This window comes from Podarcis erhardii (genome assembly GCF_964252035.2).
Source record: "Podarcis erhardii genome assembly, chromosome: 6".
NCBI lineage: Eukaryota > Metazoa > Chordata > Lepidosauria > Squamata > Lacertidae > Podarcis > Podarcis erhardii.
This window is the reverse complement of record NC_138510.1, coordinates 33,949,379-33,972,098: the sequence shown is the minus strand read 5'-3', so window position 1 is coordinate 33,972,098 and position 22,720 is coordinate 33,949,379. Positions and strand designations below refer to the sequence as shown.

The 22,720-nt window shown below is 43.8% G+C and overlaps 1 protein-coding gene across 4 annotated transcripts in view; it reads right to left on the bottom strand.

The window, feature by feature from the left end:
* Positions 1-5,956: 5,956 nt before the first annotated feature.
* The window catches only part of SYT2 (synaptotagmin 2), a 153,907-nt gene continuing 137,143 nt past the window's right edge, over positions 5,957-22,720 (bottom strand). For 3 of the 4 annotated variants that reach the window (XM_081867019.1, XM_081867021.1, XM_081867020.1), the window contains 6 exons: positions 16,163-16,291; positions 14,623-14,790; positions 14,198-14,365; positions 12,626-12,743; positions 11,512-11,645; positions 5,957-8,010 (listed from right to left, as the gene is read on the bottom strand). In XM_081867019.1, coding sequence (XP_081723145.1) covers positions 7,804-8,010; positions 11,512-11,645; positions 12,626-12,743; positions 14,198-14,365; positions 14,623-14,790; positions 16,163-16,291 — 924 coding nt within the window. In that variant the 3' untranslated portion in view covers positions 5,957-7,803. The remainder of the gene's footprint in view (positions 8,011-11,511; positions 11,646-12,625; positions 12,744-14,197; positions 14,366-14,622; positions 14,791-16,162; positions 16,292-22,720) is intronic. The other variant, XM_081867022.1, reaches the window with a different exon arrangement.

Sequence of the window (22,720 nt, the reverse complement as noted above, 5' to 3'; positions counted from 1 at the left end):
AAGACGACAACACTGGATGTAATATATGAGATGACTCCATGAGAAAGGTATGACGCCTGACACTTAAATCACTGATTTGCCTGTTGGATGTTTCTACTGTGTAAGTTGTTTTGAAAATGCAAACAGGGACGGTTCTCCCTTCACTATCCACTGATTTCTTTTGAACATGGGATCTCTGCCAAAATTCCCTCTTCTATAAAGGGACTTTGTCCTCCAGCTGAGTCTCTCTTAATTCTGAGATCCAATAAGTATTCCTATTAAGAAAAATGCACTTATGTAAATAACAGGAAAACAGAGAACGGCTGGGTCTTTCAGCTAGTTTCTTTAATAAGGAGACACATATCATTACAAAATAACAATTTAACAATAGAGACAGAAATGGTCCACATGAGGACAGGAAAGGGAGCATTAAAAGCAGCTTCCTGCAGAGAGGGTTGGGGGTGGGGGTTGGAGGTCAGTGCTGCAGAGCTCAGGCTGCACCAGAAATGGTGGGAATGAAGTGGGGCCAAGAAATGAGTTGGTTCAGGACGTTTGTATGTGACAGAGGGCCTGGCTGGAAGAGGAGGCAAAGGAAGCAAAAGCCTTGCCTCAGAATATCAAAGGTTTGAAGCCTTTCTCTAGCCTTTTTTGGATGTGTGGGTGTGTATCACCTAGGCCACCTCTTGAGTTTATGGTCTGTATATCTGCCACCCCTCAAATGGACGTGCCAACTTTTCAAACTGTTCCTTGAAGTGCTGCCTTTAACAATCCCACTTTGCCACATTGCGCTATACACCTGCATGAAGGATAGGAGCAGATTTTAGCAGCCAGCCTGCTGTGACCTGGGTCATCATGTCCAAATCTGTACTCCATCCATTCATAACGTTCGTGCTACCTGCCGCTTTTTTGATGTCATCCTGCAGTTTTATAGTGCTGTTGATAAGCTGAGATAAAGCCCAGTTCGCACTATGTTGTTGTTTTTTGCCAAGCTCATTGACAACACACGCCTCGTGGAGTGGTGCTATGGCCAGAAAACTTGGATCAACAATCGCTTGGAACAGAGGCTTTTTCAAAAAATAGTCCTATAATTCCTTTCAGAACTGGGTGTTACAGAAGTAGCCTAAAGGGCCCCAGCAATCTCATCGCTTGAGGATGCCACCATTTTCCTTTTTCCCCACAGACAGCCCCTTGTTCAGACAAAACCTCACTGGCAGTGAACGCACAATGGGAAATGCTTGACCAGATAAGATTCCTGTGAAGCCCTGCCATGTATCAATGGGCCATGTTCAGACTTTTAACTGCATGTTGGGGGTTCACAGCCAATGCAGGTGTGCCCCTTCCTGTTCTGCTAAACATGCATTCAAAGAAGATGTGAGAGTTTTGCCTAAACAGGGTCGCTGTCTGGCCTAGCTTGAAATAGACTATCCCACTTCCTATTCTCCTCCCCAAGGTGAGCACTACTCCCTTTGAATCCTTCCCATCCACTACCCAAAACTTCCTCTGGGCATGGTGTCATCCAGCCATTACTGGACTACAGCTCAAGGTGGCTGAGACTGATGGAGTTGGGAGTCTGAAAACACCCAGAAGGTGCTCCTGCTCTAGATGAACACATCATGCTGATACAGGAACTATAGACCTTCCCCATGTCTGCCCACTGCTCCAATTGTGGTTTTAAAAACTCCAGTTGTGGTTTTTAAGAAAAATTGTTGGCTTATCTGGTAGCAGTTGAGGTGGCTAAGAACCATTGAAATTTCCCATAATGCTATGTTGGGTGTTCCAGGGCATCATGGGAAAGTATTAACAGTGGTCTTCCCAGATCCATCCACTGCCACCGGATAAGCCTTCAGCTGGGGAAGATGGGTGGACAAGAGGGTTAATAGAGACACCAGCACTGATGTGATCTGCCAGGGTGTTTTGATCCCTGAATGGCTGCCTCAAATGCTGAAGCTAATCCTGACTGTTGACCAAGAAAGAACGTCAGAACGATGTTATTCGCAGCCAGTGTCGAAAGGCCCATACTTGATGGCTTTCCTTCAGAGCTCCAACCCAAAGTGAAGCCACAGCCTCCAAGTTGGGTCTCTGTCATGCACAAACGTCCCCAGGAATAACGTAAGACATGGACAGCACGATAGACAAAGACAGAGGCGGGGAAACATTAGCGAGGGAGAGGAGAGACTGGGGATCACCTGTCAGCCAATCCCAGTTTCAGGATCCTGGCAGCCTGTGATCTAATATGGCTTCTAAATTTGCTTCAACAGTGAAATGCTTCAGCACGACACAGAACATGGAAGCGGCAATGTTGCTGCTACTAGGACATGGTAAAAATGCAACAAGTTACAGTTTTGTAAATATAGATTACAACACACTGATGAAATCCACTGCCATATTGTTGGTGTTGTATCCCCCACCCCACCCCATACAACGCTTCTATGAATATTTTTTTTAATGGATCAGGCATGCTTTGTTGCTTTTTTATTTAAAAAATTATTACTTTTTATTGAAAATAAACTTACATTGTTACAACCACTCTCTCTTATTTATTTTTTTTACAGTCCCCTCCCCCCATCTTATTAGGTAAAATAAATTCATTCACACCACATTTTAAAAATAACTCTGTAGCCTGACTGTATTCTAGAAAATGGGCAATGACACACATGGTCTATGGGTTCTGCTCGTTGCATGCTGCTGCTACTTACATACTGGCTAGGCATCATGCATTGCTTACAAGAGGGTTTCGTTTATGTTAATAGATCTCTATATCATTTTATATATAAGTACACACAAATGATGGGATTAGGATGAGGCTCAGATGGCTTGAGTTGGTTCACTTTTTCTCCCCCTTTATAGAAAAAGAAATTAAAACCAAAATACATTTATATTGTGTATTAAAGTTACAGCTCCCCCATTTTAAACTGTAGAAGTTGGAGACACCATTCATTAATGGCTGTGTGTTCCGACCTGGTTCTTAGTGCTATTATTTCCACATCATTGGTTTCAAAGAGGACACCCTGGATCGTTTATCAGCAGGAGAAGAGTAACAGAACTGGGTTTGTGTGGCAATGTTGCCATTTTGCAGTGCAGTCTGATCCTTTTTGCTTGCAAAAATTCAAATTCTTCAAACATATTTGTTCTAATTCAGCAAGATTAATCTATGCCCATAACCACTATTGATATGGAGGCATCTTCAATGCAATGCTCACCTGAGCCCTCACAAACTGTCTACATGCCTCTTGAAATATCAATAGATATATGCATCCACATGCACAGTATCTTATTATGAGGCTATAGATTACTTTGTATCTTACTGCCATCTGTTTACGTAGACATCACCTTTATAGCCACATGTGAATTGGCAATATAAATGCTAACTCAAGGTAAATTTAAGCTATGAGCTGGATCCAGACTTCCCACAAGCAGAATTCCAGGAGGCCAGGATGACTTCATCCTGAAAAGCTCTTCCAGAGGACATGGAAGATGGGGAATGGTGAAAGTTGCCCCAGTTCCTTTCAGCAAGAGCCTCTGCTGGATTCCAGTCCTTTCCATTCACAAAAAGGCAGCTCTCTATCCAACCTTATGAATTTTGCAGCCATTGCATGATTGTCAATGAGGCAATTTGGAGTGCCACATAGATTCTGCTACCCCCCCCCCTTTCTTTAGTGTGAATTAAGAACCGGTAAGCCTCAAGTGACACTGCTTAGAAGCATGAATTGCCAATCCAGGGAAGGAAGTGACGTTTGTAAGCTTTACATAATACATCACACAGTTGCAAATCAACAAAATTTATATTATGGTATATATTTGTTTGCACCATAATAAATGTATTGGGCTTTAAAGGTGAAACACGACTCTTTGCTGCACTCCTTGCAACAGACTTAACACGGCTTCTGCACTAGAAACAGTTATAAATGTTAGTATTTTGCAGATCAAAGCAAAGTAATCCCACCAAACGATGGTGGATCTGGGAGAGAACTGGCATCAGGTTCTACAGCTGTAGGTAAGAGGAGGCAAAAGAAGCATAACCTGGGAAGATAATCAGCACTGTAATTCACTGTAACAAAATAATACAAATTGGTTTGGCAGCCATTATCCAAATGTATAGATGCCTGCAGTGACTAGGAACTGTACACAAAGACTGGCACACTGGCACAAATGCGCACGCACCCATAGATTCCAGTGCTCACCCACTATTTAAGAAAGCAGGACATTGCAGAACCTCATGAGAATCTCTGCGGGATGAAGAGCTCATTATTCCATCATGCTTACAACCTGCAAAGGCACCTTTTGATCTTTGTGGACAGAAACATGTGATCCTTCCCTCTGCTATTGGGACTTCCTGGCACTACAGTGGTGCTGTTGCGATGGCATCTGATTAGGGATGGTGCCATGTCTAGGTTAAGAAGAAGAATCTCATGGACAGATTCAGAACTCCACAAGGACATCCTTCTGCAAGGATGCCTTAAAACCCTATCTTTGCCAGTGGCAGCATTAAAAGCTAAGAGAGGCACAGATTTTATCTACCCTTAATCGGGAACAAATTTAATGTACCCTTTAGTGGGGATGGACATATTTGTTTTTGTTTTTTTAAAAAAAGAACAAACCAGTACCAAAGCTATCTTTTCAGAGATGCTGCAGTGATTTATTTTTTTCTGATTAAGCATAGGCACTATTGCATATGGTCCTGCAGGTCTGATTAATAAATAAACCCAGGTCTCACTTCATGGGGCTTAGGAGCACAACCCACAGGTGGTGATACCATGGTAGCAATGTGCAGAGTGGACAGGGCTGCAATTGTAGCTTTTTAGGTTTGATTAATCCAAGAAGGAAACTTGCAGGGAAGCATGCTGAAGACCTTTAAAGAGTCCCTCCCATTTCTTTTCTTCATATTTCTAGAGCATTTTTAAGCAGCTGGTGATGGCTCTCCCTTTCCATCTCTGTAGTAAAGTTGGTGAGGAAGGAAAAAGAAGCAGAGCCAAGGCCCAAAGTGCATTAACATCAAGGTATTTACTCACCCCTACAACCAAAGTGGTTTAATTCTGTCTGTACATGAATGATCCTGGGATTACTCTGCTTGCAATGACCCATTTGGGCAAGAACAACCAATTTCTAAGGGCTAGTTTCTGGGCTGTACCATTTGAGATTGAAAGGGGAAGATCACACAATGGAATGCTCCTCCGTACAAACAAACCAACAAAGGAGATGCCTTCTGTCATGCTAGTTTTCTACACGGCAGGATTCTTGTTTCGTTTTTGTATATGGAGGAACATTCAGTTCTCATCTGTGGGCTGGAATGGCACAAAACAGAGAGACGGCTATTGCCGCCCAGCTAGACCTGAGGCCTAACCCTAGCTAGCTGAGAAATGAAGAATTCAAAGAACCCTACAACCCATGGGAGGTCAGCATACAACACCCAAGAACCCTATGCTTTGTCTGCATTAGCCAAACTGTTCTTTCAAGCTCAGAATTCCTTACAGGTGGCTGACAGGCAGCTGAGAACCTTAAAGCCAATATTGGTACTTAAGTCTTGCCTTGGTGGCCAGAATAGGAAGGGAGACATTATTGCCACAGAGGCTGCTGAAGCACAAGGACTGCCTTATTCTGCATGCTCAGAACTCCACCAGTGCTCTCTCTCTCTCTCTGTCTATTCCTACAAACACAAAAGTATAAGTCGCTATTTGGCTGTGCAGCCAAAATATTAAAATGATCATGGTAAGCAGGACTGATTCGGTCCAAGCTAAGCCAATGAAGAAGCTTGTACAAGAGATCTTCCTTGGCTAAATATTTTGCCCTCACAGGACAGTTTTTTGAGGCCTTTTGCTCCCTGAATCTGCAACTTGTATAAAGCCTGAGCCTTGCTCAACCACCTTCGTGGCTAGAATCTGTTTTCCCCCTATCAGCACCAAAAGGTCCAAGGACCACCATGGTGACTAAATGGAACACAACCAAGGCAAACATAAAAGCATCAGGCCCACATTCACTGCTGCGAGTGGTGCCAGTGTCTACATCCTTCCTGCTCCAACAACCTGAACAGGGAGTCAATACGTCCAAGACATTGGTATCTGGTGCAACAAATGAAACAGGCAGGCCCTTCAGGGATCAGTGCAAACACTAGGTAGCAAAGATAATATGGCTTATCCCTCTGGGATCAGCAAAGAAACCATAAATGTTTTTGGCAGCCGGACAATATTATATAGAATAGGAGATGCTGCTGCCTTTGGTGCATCTTTGGTCCTTAGGTTGGAATGGATTCGCTTTCCCTCTAAACTCGAACATGCACAATGCTCCCTCTACTAGCCAAGAGCGACGATGCGGGGTTGGGGGGTGGGGGGTGGGGGAGAAGGCTCCCAGCCGAAAGCTGATTCAACTCTCCTAATTGAGAAATTAGATAAATTAATCTAAGATCAATACAGCATTCTGTAGGCCTTTGGGCAAATCTGCTTGTCCTCCCTGCTCTTCCCATCTATCAGATCATCAGAGCATTAGAAAAAACACAGGTACTTCCCATACGCCTTTGGCTGAAAAAAATCCTTAAGATGTTAGGAATGTAGGAAACTGTCTTATACTGAGTCAGGCCACCTATCCCAGTGCTGTCTACTCGGATGGGCAGCGGCTCTCCAGACAGAGGACATTCCCAGTGATACTTGAGGGCACAATGGGTGGAACCTGGGATCTTTTTGCATACAATGCACGTGCCTTACCACTGACATATGGACGCAAATTAAGCTTCCAGCTAAATATCTCTACATCTCTTCAGATTTAGGTTGCTGTGTCCACAAAAGAGAGATGGCAGTGCAAGGCAGGATGAGAACTGTATGCAAACCAACCCAGGGCTGCCGTTTTCTTCAGGTCTCAAAGCTGCATTGAGGTTCTTGCTACCGTTTTCCACTATGCACCCAGTTTAACACCGCTATCTAGAAGTTGACTTACCTGCAGGGCTGGGCCTTCTAATTTCCACATGGTAAGGCTACTGGCATAAATATCCCGTGGTGCTGTCCTTCAAAAACAAAGTGTGTTTTATGCTCTGCCCTGCACTTAAGACAGAAGAGTGGCAACTCGCAAGTGCAGTTATTGCACTCCAATAACCTCCTAGTGCCACTCCACTGTTCTACTCAAGAACTGAAAACTATAAGGGAGCAGAAGACCCACTGCATTACCTAGATAATACAGGGCAATTAGTATTAGGTAATTTGTATGCTCAAAACCACACTCCCCTCACCAAAGAGACTTAAGCCACCAGCTATCCACATAATCAGGGATGTTCCAGTGCCAGAGTTGCTCCTTGTCCTCTCTGCTAGGTGGCCAATGGCTGAAGGCCACCAATCTCGAAGTGTGAAGATGCTCGTATGGTTCCCAAGAGCACCACTTCGTGCACCTTGCTGTCTTCCAAAGCAAGCACAGTGTATCTGGTCAACTCACATTGTCAGGCTCTGGTATCATCCAAGCACGGTTTTCAAAGGTCCAATTTAAGGAAGAAGATCCCAAAGCGAGTAAAAGCAAAGCTTGCTTTGTGCTGCTATTCATGGTGGTCTTGGGGAGAAACCCAAGAACGAAGCTTGCTTTGCGCTCGAAGAGAACGACACAGAGAGACGATGGAACATGCAGCAGACAAAACTACTTTGAAGAATGCGAAAGGAACAGCTGTGTCTTTAAACCTTCTCCCCTCTGGATGCTCTCGAGTTCATCCAGAATCCCTCTACAGCCATCAAAGAAGGGGTATTGCAGCTTAGAAAACAGAACGGAACAGAAACCAAACGTTGCCTAACTGAGGTATTGATAGCTCTGGATCACTTTGAATGTTCAGAAGGTGATGCTGGGGTATGGAGCTGCCTATTTGTTTTTCCCAAGAGCTGCATCCACCTCCTCTTCAGGCTTCAGGGAATGCCACTGGGCAATGGGACGGCGTGGGTTGGCCAGCATGTCAGACCAGTGCCTTAGCTCCGTGCCAGTGGATTTGTTGCCGACAAATACTTTGCCAATGGCTTCGTTCTTCCCCAGCTTGTCATAATCCAGCACAGTAATCACAACTTGCACTTTCTGGATGGGAGGCAAAAAAGAGAAATTAGTATTATGGTATACTACTTCCGTTTAAAGTTCAGTAGGTGCTCAGTTGATCTTATTTTTTTAAAGGCTGGAAATGATAGTTGCTGGTTTGTTCCCACATGTCAGGCTTTAGGAGCAATGGGATTGTTCTGGGATTAATGGGCAAGGAGCAGAGGATCACAACAGGGTGACAATCTCATTGGGGGAATCCTGACCAGAAATAGCATGTATTTTTGGTTGAACAAGAGCTTGCTGCAAAGATGAGATGATGCACGCAAAATTTGATGCATGTGATTTGTATGTGACTAGGGCTGCAATGTTTAAATCACTGGATTGCTCAGATTGAATTGTTACAGTGCAATCTTATGCTTGCCTTCTCAGAAAGAAGCCCCATTGAGTTCAATGAAACTTGTTCCCAGGCAAGTGCTTATAGGACCGAAGCCTTAATCCACTCAAAAGAATTGTTTGTAACTGGAAATATTGATTTAAAAAACTCTCTTATATGAGGAAAAACCTCTAAAAAAGTATCTGCTACGCCTGCATTATGTAAAAACAAAACAAGAAAGTACACTTATTCTGTCAAATTTTAACTGATAAATTTGATGGAAGCATGTACAATGCATCAGCTGAGGCTGCAATCCTATACAGTGGTGCCCCGCAAGACGGAAAACCCGCTAGACGAAAGGGTTTTCCGTTATGGAGGCGCTTCGCAAAACGAATTTCCCTATGGGCTTGCTTCGCAAGACGAAAATGTCTTGCGAGTTCCTGCGGGGTTTTTTCCCTCCCCCCCCTTTTCCTAAGCCCTAAGCCGCTTATCAGCTGATCCGCTGATAAGCCGCTTATCAGCTGATCCGCTAAAAGCCGCTAAACCGCTAATAGCGCTAATCCGCTAAGCTGTCAATGGGCTTGCTTCGCAAGACGAAAAAACCGCTATACGAAGAGCCTCACGGAACGGATTAATTTCGTCTTGCGAGGCACCACTGTATACACTCATGTGGGACCAACTCCATGAGGCTTACATCCAAGTAGGCATACATAGCATTGCTTTGTGAGCTACACCTGCAGCTTGAAGTGACCCAGACCAGGTTAAAAGCTTTAACAATGGATTCTGCAGAACGCTCCCTGGATGCAGCTACAGCGAGCTAGTTACTATGCATCATTTACACAAGTGATTATATGTTAATAGGACTCTACATCATTTTATGGATAAGTACACAGAAATTATGGGATTTGGACAAGGCTCGGATGGCTTGAGATGGTTCATTCTCCCCCCCCCCCCTTTGTAAAATCCCTAAACTCATTACTAGGCATTAACATCAAAGCATGCTATTTTAAACAGTTCACGCGGGCAATGCTATCATAGAACGGCTATGTAATCTAATTCTGCTGTGTGTCTTAATGCTTTACTATCATTAGATCTGAAAGGGGGCCCTATGGATCAGGAATGGCCGACTTCTGTATTCACAAGAACTATCCTATTCCCCTATCACTGGTTCAGCCACTGCAGAGTGCCCCCCAACACACACTACAATCCCTTCACAGATAGTTGGGCACCACAAAGCCACAAGAAATCCACCAAAGCAGTGGTGTACGGGCAACACAGCAAAAGATATTAAATCCAAAATCTCTCAGTGTCAAAACACCTTTAAAATCAAATCTTGACTGAAATGTGGCTTGCAGGAAGACACAAAAACAGCTTGTGGGTTCAGTATGGTTCAGATGGCACCAGCTAAACAATCATCACCTAAACTGATGATAGAAGAAACAGAATCAGAATCAGGTAGGGATGTGGCGCAGGACTACAAGGACTGCCTGTCTCCATATAAACCCACTCAGACCCTGCAATCACCATCTGAGGCCCTTCTTTGTGTGCCTCCTCCACGAGAGGTCCGGAGGATGGCAACATGAGAATGGGCCTTCTCTGCAGTGGCTCCCCATCTCTGGAATGCTCTTCTCAGAGAGATTCGCCTGGTGCCTTCATTACACACCTTTAGACACCAGGCAAAAACGTTCCTTTTTTAACCAGGCCTTGGGCTAACTGACATCCAATACCCTTTTGAATATGTTGTGGGATTATTGGTTTGCTTTTGTTCTTTTTATTATATGTTTTGTTCTTTTTTTATGTTGTTAACCACCCTGAGGTCTATGGAGGACTTAATTTTGACACAACCAAGAGGGCAGCTGTAGCTCATGCTTCCTTCTCCTTTATTCCATATAGTGTTTGGACCGAATGAGCAAAATGTGCACAACCGAGCTCTGGTTGGAGACACTGAAACTGCACTCTGGCAGGCTTCAGGTTGCTCTTTACAACATTGGTGTCCTATGATGGGAAACAATGAACTGAGTGCTGGTGCAGCAATTACGAGGGTTGGATGAGGATGAGGGAGACTTGGGTTCAAATCCTCATTCATACATGAAGCTCACACTGTGTCCTTGGGTGGGTTGCTATATCTCAGCCTCACTTATCACAAAGTTCCAGTTACAGATAGGTAGCCGTGTTGGTCTGCCATAGTCAAAACAAAATAAAAAAATTCCTTCCCAGTAGCACCTTAAAGACCAACTAAGTTAGTTCTTGGTATGAGCTTTCGTGTGCATGCACACTTCTTCAGATACACTGAAACAGAAGTCACCAGACCCTTCTATATAGTGAGAAGGTGGGGAGGGGTATTACTCAGAAGGGTGGCGGGAATGGGTGGTGGGAATCAATCACCCATTCCCACCACCCTTCTGAGTAATACACCTCCCCACCTTCTCACTATATAGAAGGGTCTGGTGACTTCTGTTTCAGTGTATCTGAAGAAGTGTGCATGCACACGAAAGCTCATACCAAGAACTAACTTAGTTGGTCTTTAAGGTGCTACTGGGAAGGAATTTTTTTATTTTGTTATCACAAAGTGTTGCTGTGGGGATAAAAGGGGAAGGGGGAGGGGGAATCATCTATGATGCCTTTATCTCCTCAGAGGAAAAGGGGAGATATAAATGTAGTAAAGAAATAAAATAAGTGCAGTACAAAACATGTCCCTCATCAGAGAATGGTTGGACCGATCAGGCCTGGACTTGTTAAAAAAATGCCTAACTTAAATCAAATCTTTTACAGCAGTGTTTCCCAACCTTGGGCCTCCAGCTGTTTTTGAACTACAATTCCCATCATCCCTGACCACTGGTCTTGCTAGCTAGGGATGATGGGAGTTGTAGGCCAAAAACATCTGGAGGCCCAAGGTTGGGAAACACTGTTTTACAGGATTCACCCTGTACAAAACTCACCAAGCTTTTTAAAGCTTATCCCTTGAGAACATTCCCCTTCCATTGCCAACAGGGAGGAAATGAGGCTAGACTATTCAGAGATTTGGCCTATGCACTTTGAGAGGCCAACATAAGATCACATGATACAGGTAAGATGGCAGAGAACTTTATCAGCCCACGGATGAGCTCAGTGACCTGGGAGCCCTTTGCATGGCCCTCCCCCAAACTCCCTCAAGTGAGAAGCAGGTGAACCTGTATCTGCTCAAAGGGGATTTCAAAGCTGAACGACTCGTTGAAATAGGGGTTCAGAGTCTTCTTCTTGACGGTGGTCTTCTTCTTCTTGAGCCTCTTGCCATTCTGCAGCAGGTGGATCTTCACATAGGGATCTGAAAAGCAAGGCTAAGCAGTTCAGACTTCGCAGGCAGCTAACACACACTGAAAGGAAACCTCAAGGGGAAACAGCTAGGAATTAGCCATGGTGCACAGAGGAACAGGACAGACAGAGATGCCATTAACTTTTTGCTTCATAATCTGGAATCGTTGGTCGTTTTGAGCCACTTATGTAGGATGCATTTCCTGTGGATCCTCCTCCTCTTCCCAGAGAGTTCTTATCTCTTTTGTAAAAGCTCAAGATACCCACCAACTTGGGATAAGAGGCTTAGACAAATGCATGGAGCACAAGGCTACTAGCAATGATGGCTGCGCTCTACTTCCACCGTGTGGAATCGCAAGTGGGGAAAGTGCTTTCCTCAGCTCAGGGGATGCTTGTGGGCTTCTCACAGGCATCTGGTTTGCCACTGGGAGAACAGGATGCTGGACTAGAGGAGCCTTTGGCCTGACCCAGCAGGTTTTCCTCACGTCCTGGGGCAGCATAAGGCTGGTTCACGCTTCTCTAGTGGAATGGCTGACATCTCAAGATTGAAATGGCCACAGTCCTATGCAGGAAGCTGAAGAAAGCAACTTTCCATACAGTTGCAGGTATTTCAACTACACCAGTACGACTCTCCCTTTTGGGGTGGGTGGGTCAAGAAGCCATAGCTATAAATGGTCACAGCCGTATGGGAAGCTAGTGTCACTCAGACTTAAGCAACAAGAGGCCATGGGACCCCCCCCCCAAAAAAGGAACTCTGAGACCTTAGAGTGAAGGGCAGGTTAAAAAACCCCCAAATCAAAATAAAGTAATTAAGAGGAATAATATAGAGAAAGAGGAAGAACAGCATTTTGGCAGGTGTGGGTTATACATTCATATTACAAAGCAATGAAAGTAAGAACTACTTTATGCCTCATTGTGCAAAAATGCCCAGAAAATCCTTTGGTCCTGGCTCTGAGGTGCCATCTGGTGGGCATGAAGTTGTTCTGCACTCACCTGAAAGTCCTCCGACATCCATCTTTTTCAAGTTCTTGGCCTCCAGGATGCAGACAGTGAGTTTCCCGGCAGTGGGAACATACCGTAATGAGATACAGATGTCTCCCAGTTTCTCTGGCTGTTGAGGGAAACAGGGAGAGCAATGAAATCTGGAGTTCTACTCAGCGCCAATAAAAGTTCAGAGTCCTAAGTCATGGCATAACACAACTGCCCTGTTCACACTGCCCCTTCTCACCGTCTAGCAGACAAATAATTTGAATGTTGCCCTGTCATTACAACTATGGCCACCATCGCCTCCTCCAGCCAGGAAAGCAAAGGACCTGGTGTCAGGAGCAGGAGAAGCATCTGACACCTTCCTTATGTTGTCTGTCACATGCTGAAGATGCACCTCTTTATCTTGGCCTTTGACATTTGAGATATATACTTTAAGGACCGTCCTATTCGCTTGACCGTAATTTGTTTCTAACTTATTTTAATATTGCATTTATAAATTGCTGTAACCCACCCTGGGACTTTATGGTGAAGGGTGGGTGAGAAATTGAATAAATAACAGCGAGATTACTCCATATTTTGGTACGCTTATACACAGGCATTAATACTAAAACCAGAGGAACAGCAGACAATACATTCAAAGTACAATGAGCTGTCTTTATGCATTTTTAGTTATTATTACATTTAGATCTCCCCGTTCCTTCAAGGGGTCAAGGTGACATAAATTTATTACCTTCTCTATGTTATCTTCACAGCAACCCTGTGAGGTAGGTTAGGCTGAGAGATAGCGACTGGCTCAAAATCACCCAGAGGGTTCCTGACTGAGTGGTTTTACAGGTCCTAGTCCAATCACCCAGAGTGGTTCCTGACTGACCTGGTTTTACAGGTCCTAGTCCAACGCACTAACCTCTATACCACACGGGCTGGATGCACAGCTCCAGTCTAAGGCAGGAGGAATAACAAGTTCCTCCACCCCTCGGAAATCATTGAGGTGAGAAACCCCATAATGATGTTAAGATTTATTTCCTGAAAAGTAATAAATAGCCAATTTTGGACTCAACATTGTTTATATGTAGTTAGGGTTTAGGGATTCCCCACCATCACAAACGCACACACCAATATGCATCACTTTTGACTTATGAATGCTACATTTTTTTAAATCCAAGACCTTATTCTTCCAGCTAGGCAGTAGAGAACTTGGTTTTTAGACTTGACCAATCAGTTTCCAGTCCTTAGATACTGACAAGAGGCAAATGATCTTCCACAAAGACCACTTAGTAGCAGAAGGCTGAGGTGCAGAGATGCTCTGCTGAGAGACTGAGGGTTTCCTTAAAGAAGGCAGCTCAGCCCAGCAAGAACCTAAGCCTTCTAAATCTGCATTTCTCCAATGCCAACCTCCTACCAAAGACCTCAGGAAACTTAGCAAAATTCACCTTCTGTGTGGGGCTCCTTCATACAGTGCTAAGTATCACTACCCACAATTGCACAGCTGAGGTAAAAAAAAAGTAACGTAATTGAAAAAAACAGCAGCAAAAGGCAATGAAAGAAAACAAGATGCTTCCAGTTCCATCAGCTCCTTGCCTCCTCTTTTTCTGCACTCTCCAGATCTCTCCATTCTTCAATGGGCTGCCCCAGGTCCACCGTGTTCATGGGCACCTTGACTTCTCCAATGATGTCATGTTTGGAGAAACGGTCGAAGTCATAGATAGCCATCACCAACGTCTTGCCACCCAGCTCCTGATACGGAATCTGTTACACAGAACAGAGGACTGTGGTTCAATAACTGCTTTGGCACCCGGAACAAACTCTCTTAAGAGGCTGTTGGAATAATCTTGCCCAATAATACATTTTGTTTCGATTGCCAGTAATTTCCCCCCATTTTTCTCCGAGCGACACTGGGCATTGCTCCCTGCAGTGCTTCTTTCTTTCTCTCTGGGGGCTACCACAAATATGTCAGTGTGCAGTATATCCTCTGCAGAGGATGCCTAGGCCAACAGAAGTCTCACCTTGAAGACAAAGGTCTCATTGTAGGTTGGGTTAAGGGTCTTCTTTTGCACTTTGGTCTCAAACTTCTTTTTCTTGTCAGGAAGCAGGAAGACTTTGACGTAAGGGTCAGATGTGCCCCCCATGTCCAGTGCTGGGAGCTCAGCTGCTTGGAGGATCCCTACTGTGAGCTGTCAGGGAAAAATAGGTCTTAGGAAATGAAATGGCTTTGCAAGGCCACATGCCAAACAGCACAATGCACAGAGAAGGAAATTGGCCTCAGAACTAATATGAACTGTCACCTTCCTTCTGCTCTTGCTAGATGCCCTACGTTGTCCTTCTCTTTTGTGTTACACTCACAGGTGTTCTTCTTCAATTCGCCTAGCAATACCATCTTATTTAGTTTAGTTTATTGCTATGATATATAAAATACATAACTGTACAGTGTAAACCGCCCTAGGAAGAAGGGCAGTATAGTAATTTAGTAAGTGAAATAATGACAAAGAATGAAAAGCAGCAACTAACAATGTGTTCCTGTTTCAGTATGCTTGCAATAAATACAGACACTACCCTTCTGTAACATTGAAACAAACCATTATTCAGCCCAAACAAGCAGTCTCTGGGAGAGATTTCAGCCAGTCCTTCTGGTTGCTTAGATGCTGTACCAAACTGAGCCAAGCCATGATTTCACTTAACATATCACCCAAACTTGCGTTTGTAGTTCAGCCTTCCCAGATAAACCATGAGCTGTAAACCACAGGGCAAACTTCGGCTAAAGCTCATTATTTGTTGAGAAACCAAAACTGCAAGCCAGGCTTGGATAAAATGCTAAGCCAAACCACGGCTTTGACTAGTGCAGCAGCAAAACAACCAGAGGAGCCAAGCAACTTCAAACATTTTTCTGGAGCTTACACATTTTGTCATGCTAAGTCAGTATGTTTGGCTTAGCACCATGCACAAACTGGGCCTATAAATCCATTGGCCACTATGTCATGCCCATGAAGCTGATTACCCCATTAACCATCAAGAGATAGCCATTCTCATTACTTCTTACAAATAAAAGTATACTGGGAAAGCACCATTATTCCATCACCTGGTCTGTAAAAGAAAAAGAGCATAAAATTGCATGCCACTGATTTTAAAGGAAAAGCAGTGTGTGAGAATTTGGAATGGGAGAAGGGGATGTTTAATCTTTTCCTAACCTCAACTTCCCTGCTTCAAATAACTCTTCCTTCACACACACAAGCTCCTCCACTTGGTACATTTGTGAGGGTAAAAATCAGCTTTAGGGGGGTCTGTAGTGGAAAAGCTGTGGGCAGGGAAAGAGCAAAGCTTCTCTTTCACATATACTGCTTCTCAACAATACTGCCATCTCGCTGAAACTGCTTTCCCTCAAAATCAAAATGCCACTGAGGCTCTCTGACATGTGTGGCTAAATAACACATAGCTACCAACTGTGTTAACTGCTTCTGCTATCACTGTTCTCCCATTGGGTGACATCTCTCCAACAGCTTTGGGTGCATAGCCTTTCCCCTTCTCTCTCGCCCCATTTGGGTGCCTTACCTGGTTAGCCTGGAAGTCATAGTCTAGGGAGAACTGCAGCTTGCCCAGGTTCTCTGGTTCCTTCTCCTCTTCCTGTTCCCCCTCCCCTTCCCCTTCTTCTTCGTCATCATCGTCATCATCCTGTTTGTCCTGGAAGAGAAGCAACACCATAATGTTTTGCACAGGAACACCATGCACTGAGAACCTAGTTCCCCTTCACACATGCATATCCTTTCTCCCATACCTTGCCTAAGCACTGAAATGCATGTACATAATCTATAAAGCGTTACTTCAGGAGTAGGAAAAGGAGAGTTGTCGAAAGGGGAGCCTAAGGTTCCTTATCAGTATTTTGCTCATAATTTGGCGTCTCTCTCTGACTTCAGTCATCACCACACAGACTGGGCATATTCTAGTCACGATAAAGAGTTAAAAATTTCTAGATACCCTAAATGACGGAATCATTGAAACGTTGGGTAGAGGGGTGGCGGTCCTGGACTTAATCTTAAGTGGTGCCCAGAACCTGGTACAAGATATAAGGGTTGTTGGACCAGATTGTAACAGTAATCCTAGTGGTGAAAAAGTCAACATATATGTCAGTGGGCAAAGCCCAACTTTGAAGGAGGAAATTCCCCCAAAATGAGGGGATTGGTAAAAAGGGAAGTTGAAAGGGAAAGTCAAGAGGCGTCAAAACTATCTAAAATTATTGGGGGTAGGGATTGTTCAAAACTAGAAGCTCGGCTAGACTGCATACAGGTCAGGAAAGATGCCCCCGGAGCGAAGAGGAGGCCAGCAGAGTCAAGGAAGCTATCCAAAAGGCTTCCTTCAGAAAATGGAAGCCTTTGCCAAAGGAAGAGAATAAAAAGGAACATGAATTTTGGCAAAAGAAATGAAGGCAGATGGTGGCCTGGTTCGCATATCACAATAAGGCAAACCATGGCTTGATGTGAAAGGTGTCATACTCAAAACCACTTTCCTCCTCCCTGGTCCTTCTTGCTCCCTGCTGAGGTTTGGCATTATGTGGCACCTACAGTAGTGCCTATCCAGTAGCACCTGGATTTTGATGCATTTAAAATTCCACTTTGTTAGTAATGGTCTTGTTCTGTTTTATGTGGTGTTTTTATTGCATATTTTTATTTAACTGTCTATTGCCTTAGAGGGATTAATGAATTAATCATCATCATAATCTACTACAGAGATTATAGGCCTGAGGCCATCCAAATGTTGATGAACTCACATCAATCCCAGACAATGGTCAGGGATGAGAGATGAGAGTCACGCTTTATCTGGAGAGCCGCAGGTCTCCTATCCCTGGTCTACTGGACAGCAGATTTAGTGAAAGGAAGAGACAGAACCCACGGCTCAGTTAAGACTATTGTTAATTGCACTTTAAACTAACCCTGGACTATTGTGGCCAGTGAAGTTTACTCTGGTTTGTAAATGGTTTCTGTTGTTTCTGTTGCAAATAAAAGTCTATTTTTTGGATGCCTGAAATTTCTTAGTGTTGATTTTTATTATTACATGCTGTATTTAATATTGATTTGCTTGTAAACTACCCCGTATATATATTGATAAGCTGCTACATAAATTTAACACCTCAGTAATTTTCTGCATAAATGCTGAATGCTCTGACTTTCAGAATATAAAGATTAGCTTTCTGGCAACTGTGAACTCTGAGAGATTTCAAGGAGAACAGTGTAAGCAATGGAACTGTTGTTATGTGGTTTGTGTACAAAGGGGACCAATCTATGGCAAGAGGATTATGGGAAGTGGGGTTGCCATGATGCAGCAAGGGAAGAGCCTGGCTGTTCAGTAGCTTTAGTGAGAGGGTGGCTGGTGCTCACTATGGGGTTGGTGCCTAGGAAATGAAACAGGGGCTTCACCTAAATCCAATATTCTCTTTTTGTACCTTGCATAAAACAAATGGGACTGGAACACTTGCACATTTGTATGCATGCATACATACCCTCAATGTACATGTTATTCGTTCAAGCAATTCACATCTTTAAAACGAAATACATTGATCTAACTTGGTCAAATGTACTGCATATTTTCAAACTAGTTCCTTCCCCACAAAATTCTTGCAAACACAATCAGGTCACCAATACATGCAAATTCATTCAGAGTTTCATTTCACCTTGTGGAGTTTATCCACACACTTTCTTGTCCCACTGCTCCCCGCCCCCCCCCGACCTTTACTGCTTAATCAGAGCAAACTTCAATCAGGTTTTCCACATATTGCTGTTTGCTCCGATTTAAAGCTAAAGAGCAGTATTTCCCTGGGAAAGGAGCAAGCGGAAAACCGCTCAGCTCAAGCACAGAACAAGCAGAAGTATGGACAAGTCTGTTGTCTTGACAGAGAAATTGATCTGCTAAGAAACTCATTTGATGATGCACATTATCCAACAATTAACACAAAACAGACTTTGCACTCAACCTCATTTACAACTGGGTAGATTTGCAGGAATTTAATGTCCCCTTAACCAAAATTTGTAAGAAAAATTTGTTTACCTTCCCCAGTATAAGTCCCATATCACAATTAACTCCACCATCTTAACAAAGCCTGCGTAGAACTTTGAATTGTGTGTTAGTTAAACCCTTTTCCCTTGTCCCTTTAAGCCTAAAAGGGAAGCGACGTTTGCATCAGGACCTACCGTGAGTTGACATCCAGGTTAGTCAGATAAGATGGAGACAGAACAACACAGAAGGAGAGCAACGAGAGCACAGAGAAGGAAGAGAAGGGCATTATAGAGACAAAAACTGCACACATCATCAACAACACCTAGTGCTCCTGAGAAACCACAGACTCCACACCTTCAAAATGTATTTGGGGGACTGGGTAATTACAATTTCAAGAAACCATTTTGGGGGTGGGGTGAAGGACTAACTACACATTACATTAAGCTAGTTGCTTCAGTTTGAAAAAAAAGCATCTGTGTGGGAAGCTGACTCAGATCATGTTCCTGATCCAAATTGGGACCATGCACCAATTTTCCACTGGAAGTCACACCCCTGGTTGTAATTTCCCACTGCAGGTCTTGTTTGCTGAAAATTGCATGGGCCCTCAAACTGGACTGGGAGCTTTTCCTTCAAAGCAGAAGTTGCCATTCTGGGGTTGCTTCCTTTTTTTAAAACAAGTGGTGTGCATTTTGTCCCTTGTGACAACGCTGTATCTGCACTCATGTTCATTTTGCTTAGAAGGGTGCAAACAAGGTAATTTGCCACTATGTGTTTTGAACCAGCCAATTTCTTCTCCCCGCTTTATTGTAAATTGTCTCACAAAACTGAATGAAGGTAACTACTGGACCTGGATTTCTCTGGAACCTGAAAAGCACAGAAGTACACAGGGGGAAAGAGAAAGACAGAGAGAAAGAGAAAACATGACTTTCTATGCACATTAGTAACTTAGGGACTGCATATTTGTCTCTGCTTCTAGACAACAAAGAACAAAAAATAAAGTGCAAAGAAAAGACACATAGCTGTTGTAATGATCCTGCTAAGAGGGTGCAGTCTAGTGCTTCCAGAGGTTTATAAACAGAAAAAGCTCCAATTCTGTCTGTTGCTATTGACATTCATCCTCTGTTTGAAGCAGAAGATATACAGTCACTGGCCTGGTTTGCATCAACTATGGCTTAGCCCAAATGTGGGAACTATTGTAGAGATCATTGACACTTTGCTCTTCCCCAGGCATTTTGCTGGTGCACCAGAACTCATGGTCTAACTATCTCCAGACTAATCATGAGTGGTAACCAAGGCTTGTCCTATGGCTTATGGCTCATGGTTCATTTGGGGAGCAGCAAAAAAACCCAGGGAGGAGTGAAGCACTTGCACTCTCCTCTCCAGAAGACCATGCAATCACACTAACCCATGATTTGCCTTAGTGTGATGTGCAAACTAGGCCACTGAGTTCTGCATAACAGAGTTCAGTTCCCCCAGCACAATGACAGCTGTACATTTGTGACTGGTGTAGCTCAGCTAGAAGATATGTAGGAAAATCTTATGTTGTACCCATTTAGTGAATGGCTCTTCGGGGCAGATTTCTGCATCAAACAACTTCCACAGAACCGTGCCTTTTTACGTTATCCTTACACAAGTTATCCTACTTGCTAGGGAAGCATTTTTTCAGAGGTTTTTATGTCTCAATTAACTGATGCATCTAGGCATTCCACATTAACATCTAATCTATCCTTCCTGTCTGAAAATCCTGAATACTGCAATTAATATTTGCTCAAACATTTGCTCAAGTTAATCAGCAATGGGAAACCCCAATTTAATAAAATCAGAGGATTACAGAATAGTTGAATTCCAGTGGTGGTGGTTGTGCTCAGGTGCTGCTTGTGGGTCTCCCACAGGCATCTGGTTGGCCAATGTAAGAACACGATGCTGGATGAGATGGGCCACTGGTGTGATTCAGCAGGCTCTGTTGCAATAGTTTCCCTAACTACCAAGTACAATCCTAGGATGGAGTATGCATGTATTAATAAGGTGGAAAGAACCACGCAAGTCCATCGCCCCACCCCACCCTGGGATACACTTGGCTTTGCATTAGGCAATGTGGTTACACTAATGGCATGCCCATTAGTGGCTACACTGGGAAGTTACGCAATAATGAAGCTAGCAGGGAAGGCATAGTTGCCTTGCCATGAGTAAGGAGCCTTAGAGCTGAGACTGCTTGCTAGCCTTCCACGGTCAGAGGCAGTAATGCTCAGGAATACCAGTTGCTGGAAACCTCAGAAGAGACCATGCTCTTGCCTCTGGGTGGCCACTGTGAGAACAGGCTGTTGGATCTGATGGACTCTTGGCTTAGATCCAATAGGCTCTTCTGGTGTTCTTAACCTAGAAAACGTGTCCAGGTCGTGTGGGAAGTGAGAGGGAGGGACGTGACTGCTCTGTCCCATGTTCAGGATGCACATCCTCCTTCTGCGTATGATGTCCAAAAGCAAGAGCAGTCGTTCAGCTTCCCATCATTCCTTTCAAATGTCTGAAGTGGGCCAGGTACCAGGCTAAGATGATGAATGTCAACCTTTCACTTGGGACTCTAAATGATGCACAAAACCACCAGATCACTTCTATTAGGAAGGCAATTTATACCTGGTCAGATTATTTCCCCATCTATCCTAGTCCCCTGCCTGACAGCAGCTCTCCAATGTCTCAGACAGATATCTTTCTCATTGCCTGCTACCCAATCCTTTTTTTTAAGTGAACATGCTGGGGATCAAACCTGGGATGTTCTACATGCAAAGCATGCACACTCTTTTACTGAGCTATGTCCTTCCCATTATTCCAGACTGCCTAGTTGCAAGGAAGTGGGTGTTGTCTTAGTAATTTGTTATCTTGGTTTTGCATACATTTTCTGGGTCCTGCTACCAACAATGCTGAAATGCCTCAAGGAATTTAACTGTTTAGCCTTGGCCCAGCTTTCCTCATTTTCCAGTGTCTCTGGAAACACAAGCAGTTAATGACATCCAAATCTTCCACTGTTGGATTTGGCAAGAGAAGTGACTCAAGGCAGAGAATCATGAGGAAAGCTTTGTGACATCTCTTCTCCACCCTCCCTTCATTACATGCAGAATCTCAGCACACAGCAGAGGGATCTGGATGACTAGGCACCTCTGGGCTGTGCTTCATTAAAGCACCTCATGCAAATAGCCTCATTAACAGAGAGAGAAAGAGTTCCAGCAATATGGGCTATAAAAGTCCCATTTCTGAGCCTGCTACCCAAGTTACCAAATCAAAAGTCTCCAATATGGGAGAAGAATTTAGTGCCCATAAAACCTTCCAAAGTTTCACAGGTTTGTCTATCTTTAACTGCTAATGGGATTTGCTGCTGAGTTAGTTTGATTGCTGCCAGCAAAGGAAACATTATAACCCTGAGCAGTAAGAAGCGGGGGGGAATTGGTGTGATGGTGGCATCAGGTGGGACGCTGCACCAGACACTTTTATGAGCTGGGATTTATTGACTGTTTTGTACACATTACTTCCTGGGAGCAACACCCTTTCAGATCCTCTAGTGCATTTGTGGCCTTTAATATTTTTCATCTGCAGGTACTAGGCAAGAGAAGTCACCATTGCTGGTGGGAGAAAAGGTATGTATTCCTACCTTCCATTGACTTCTAGTGCATTGCAGGCTGTAGATAAGGCTCACAGGAAAATCTACTACAAAATACCATGATGCTGATAGAACCATAATCTACTTAACTTCCCCCTTTTAAACAGAATATTATCCACTACTCTAAGTCTTGCGTAGTTCCCATTCATGTCCAGTAGGGTTTGCCCAACGGAATTTCCTAGAAAAGCTGGAATATACATTATAACTAAGGATCTGCCCATTAAAAACATACTCACATGAGAAGCATAATGCTTTTTCCTTTTTTTTTTTATTACCAGCCAGCATATGTATATTTTTATGGACCAGAAAGGCTGGATATCTTGATCCTGAGTGTTCTCTAACAGCTACTGGTCTTCTGTTTGATGCAGGTAAGTTCTCGTAGCATTTACTTACCAAAGAGGAACTCTGTGAGCTTTAATTCTACACAGACAGGTTTTAGTGTTGGGTTGCAAACTACCCTGACTAATATCAAG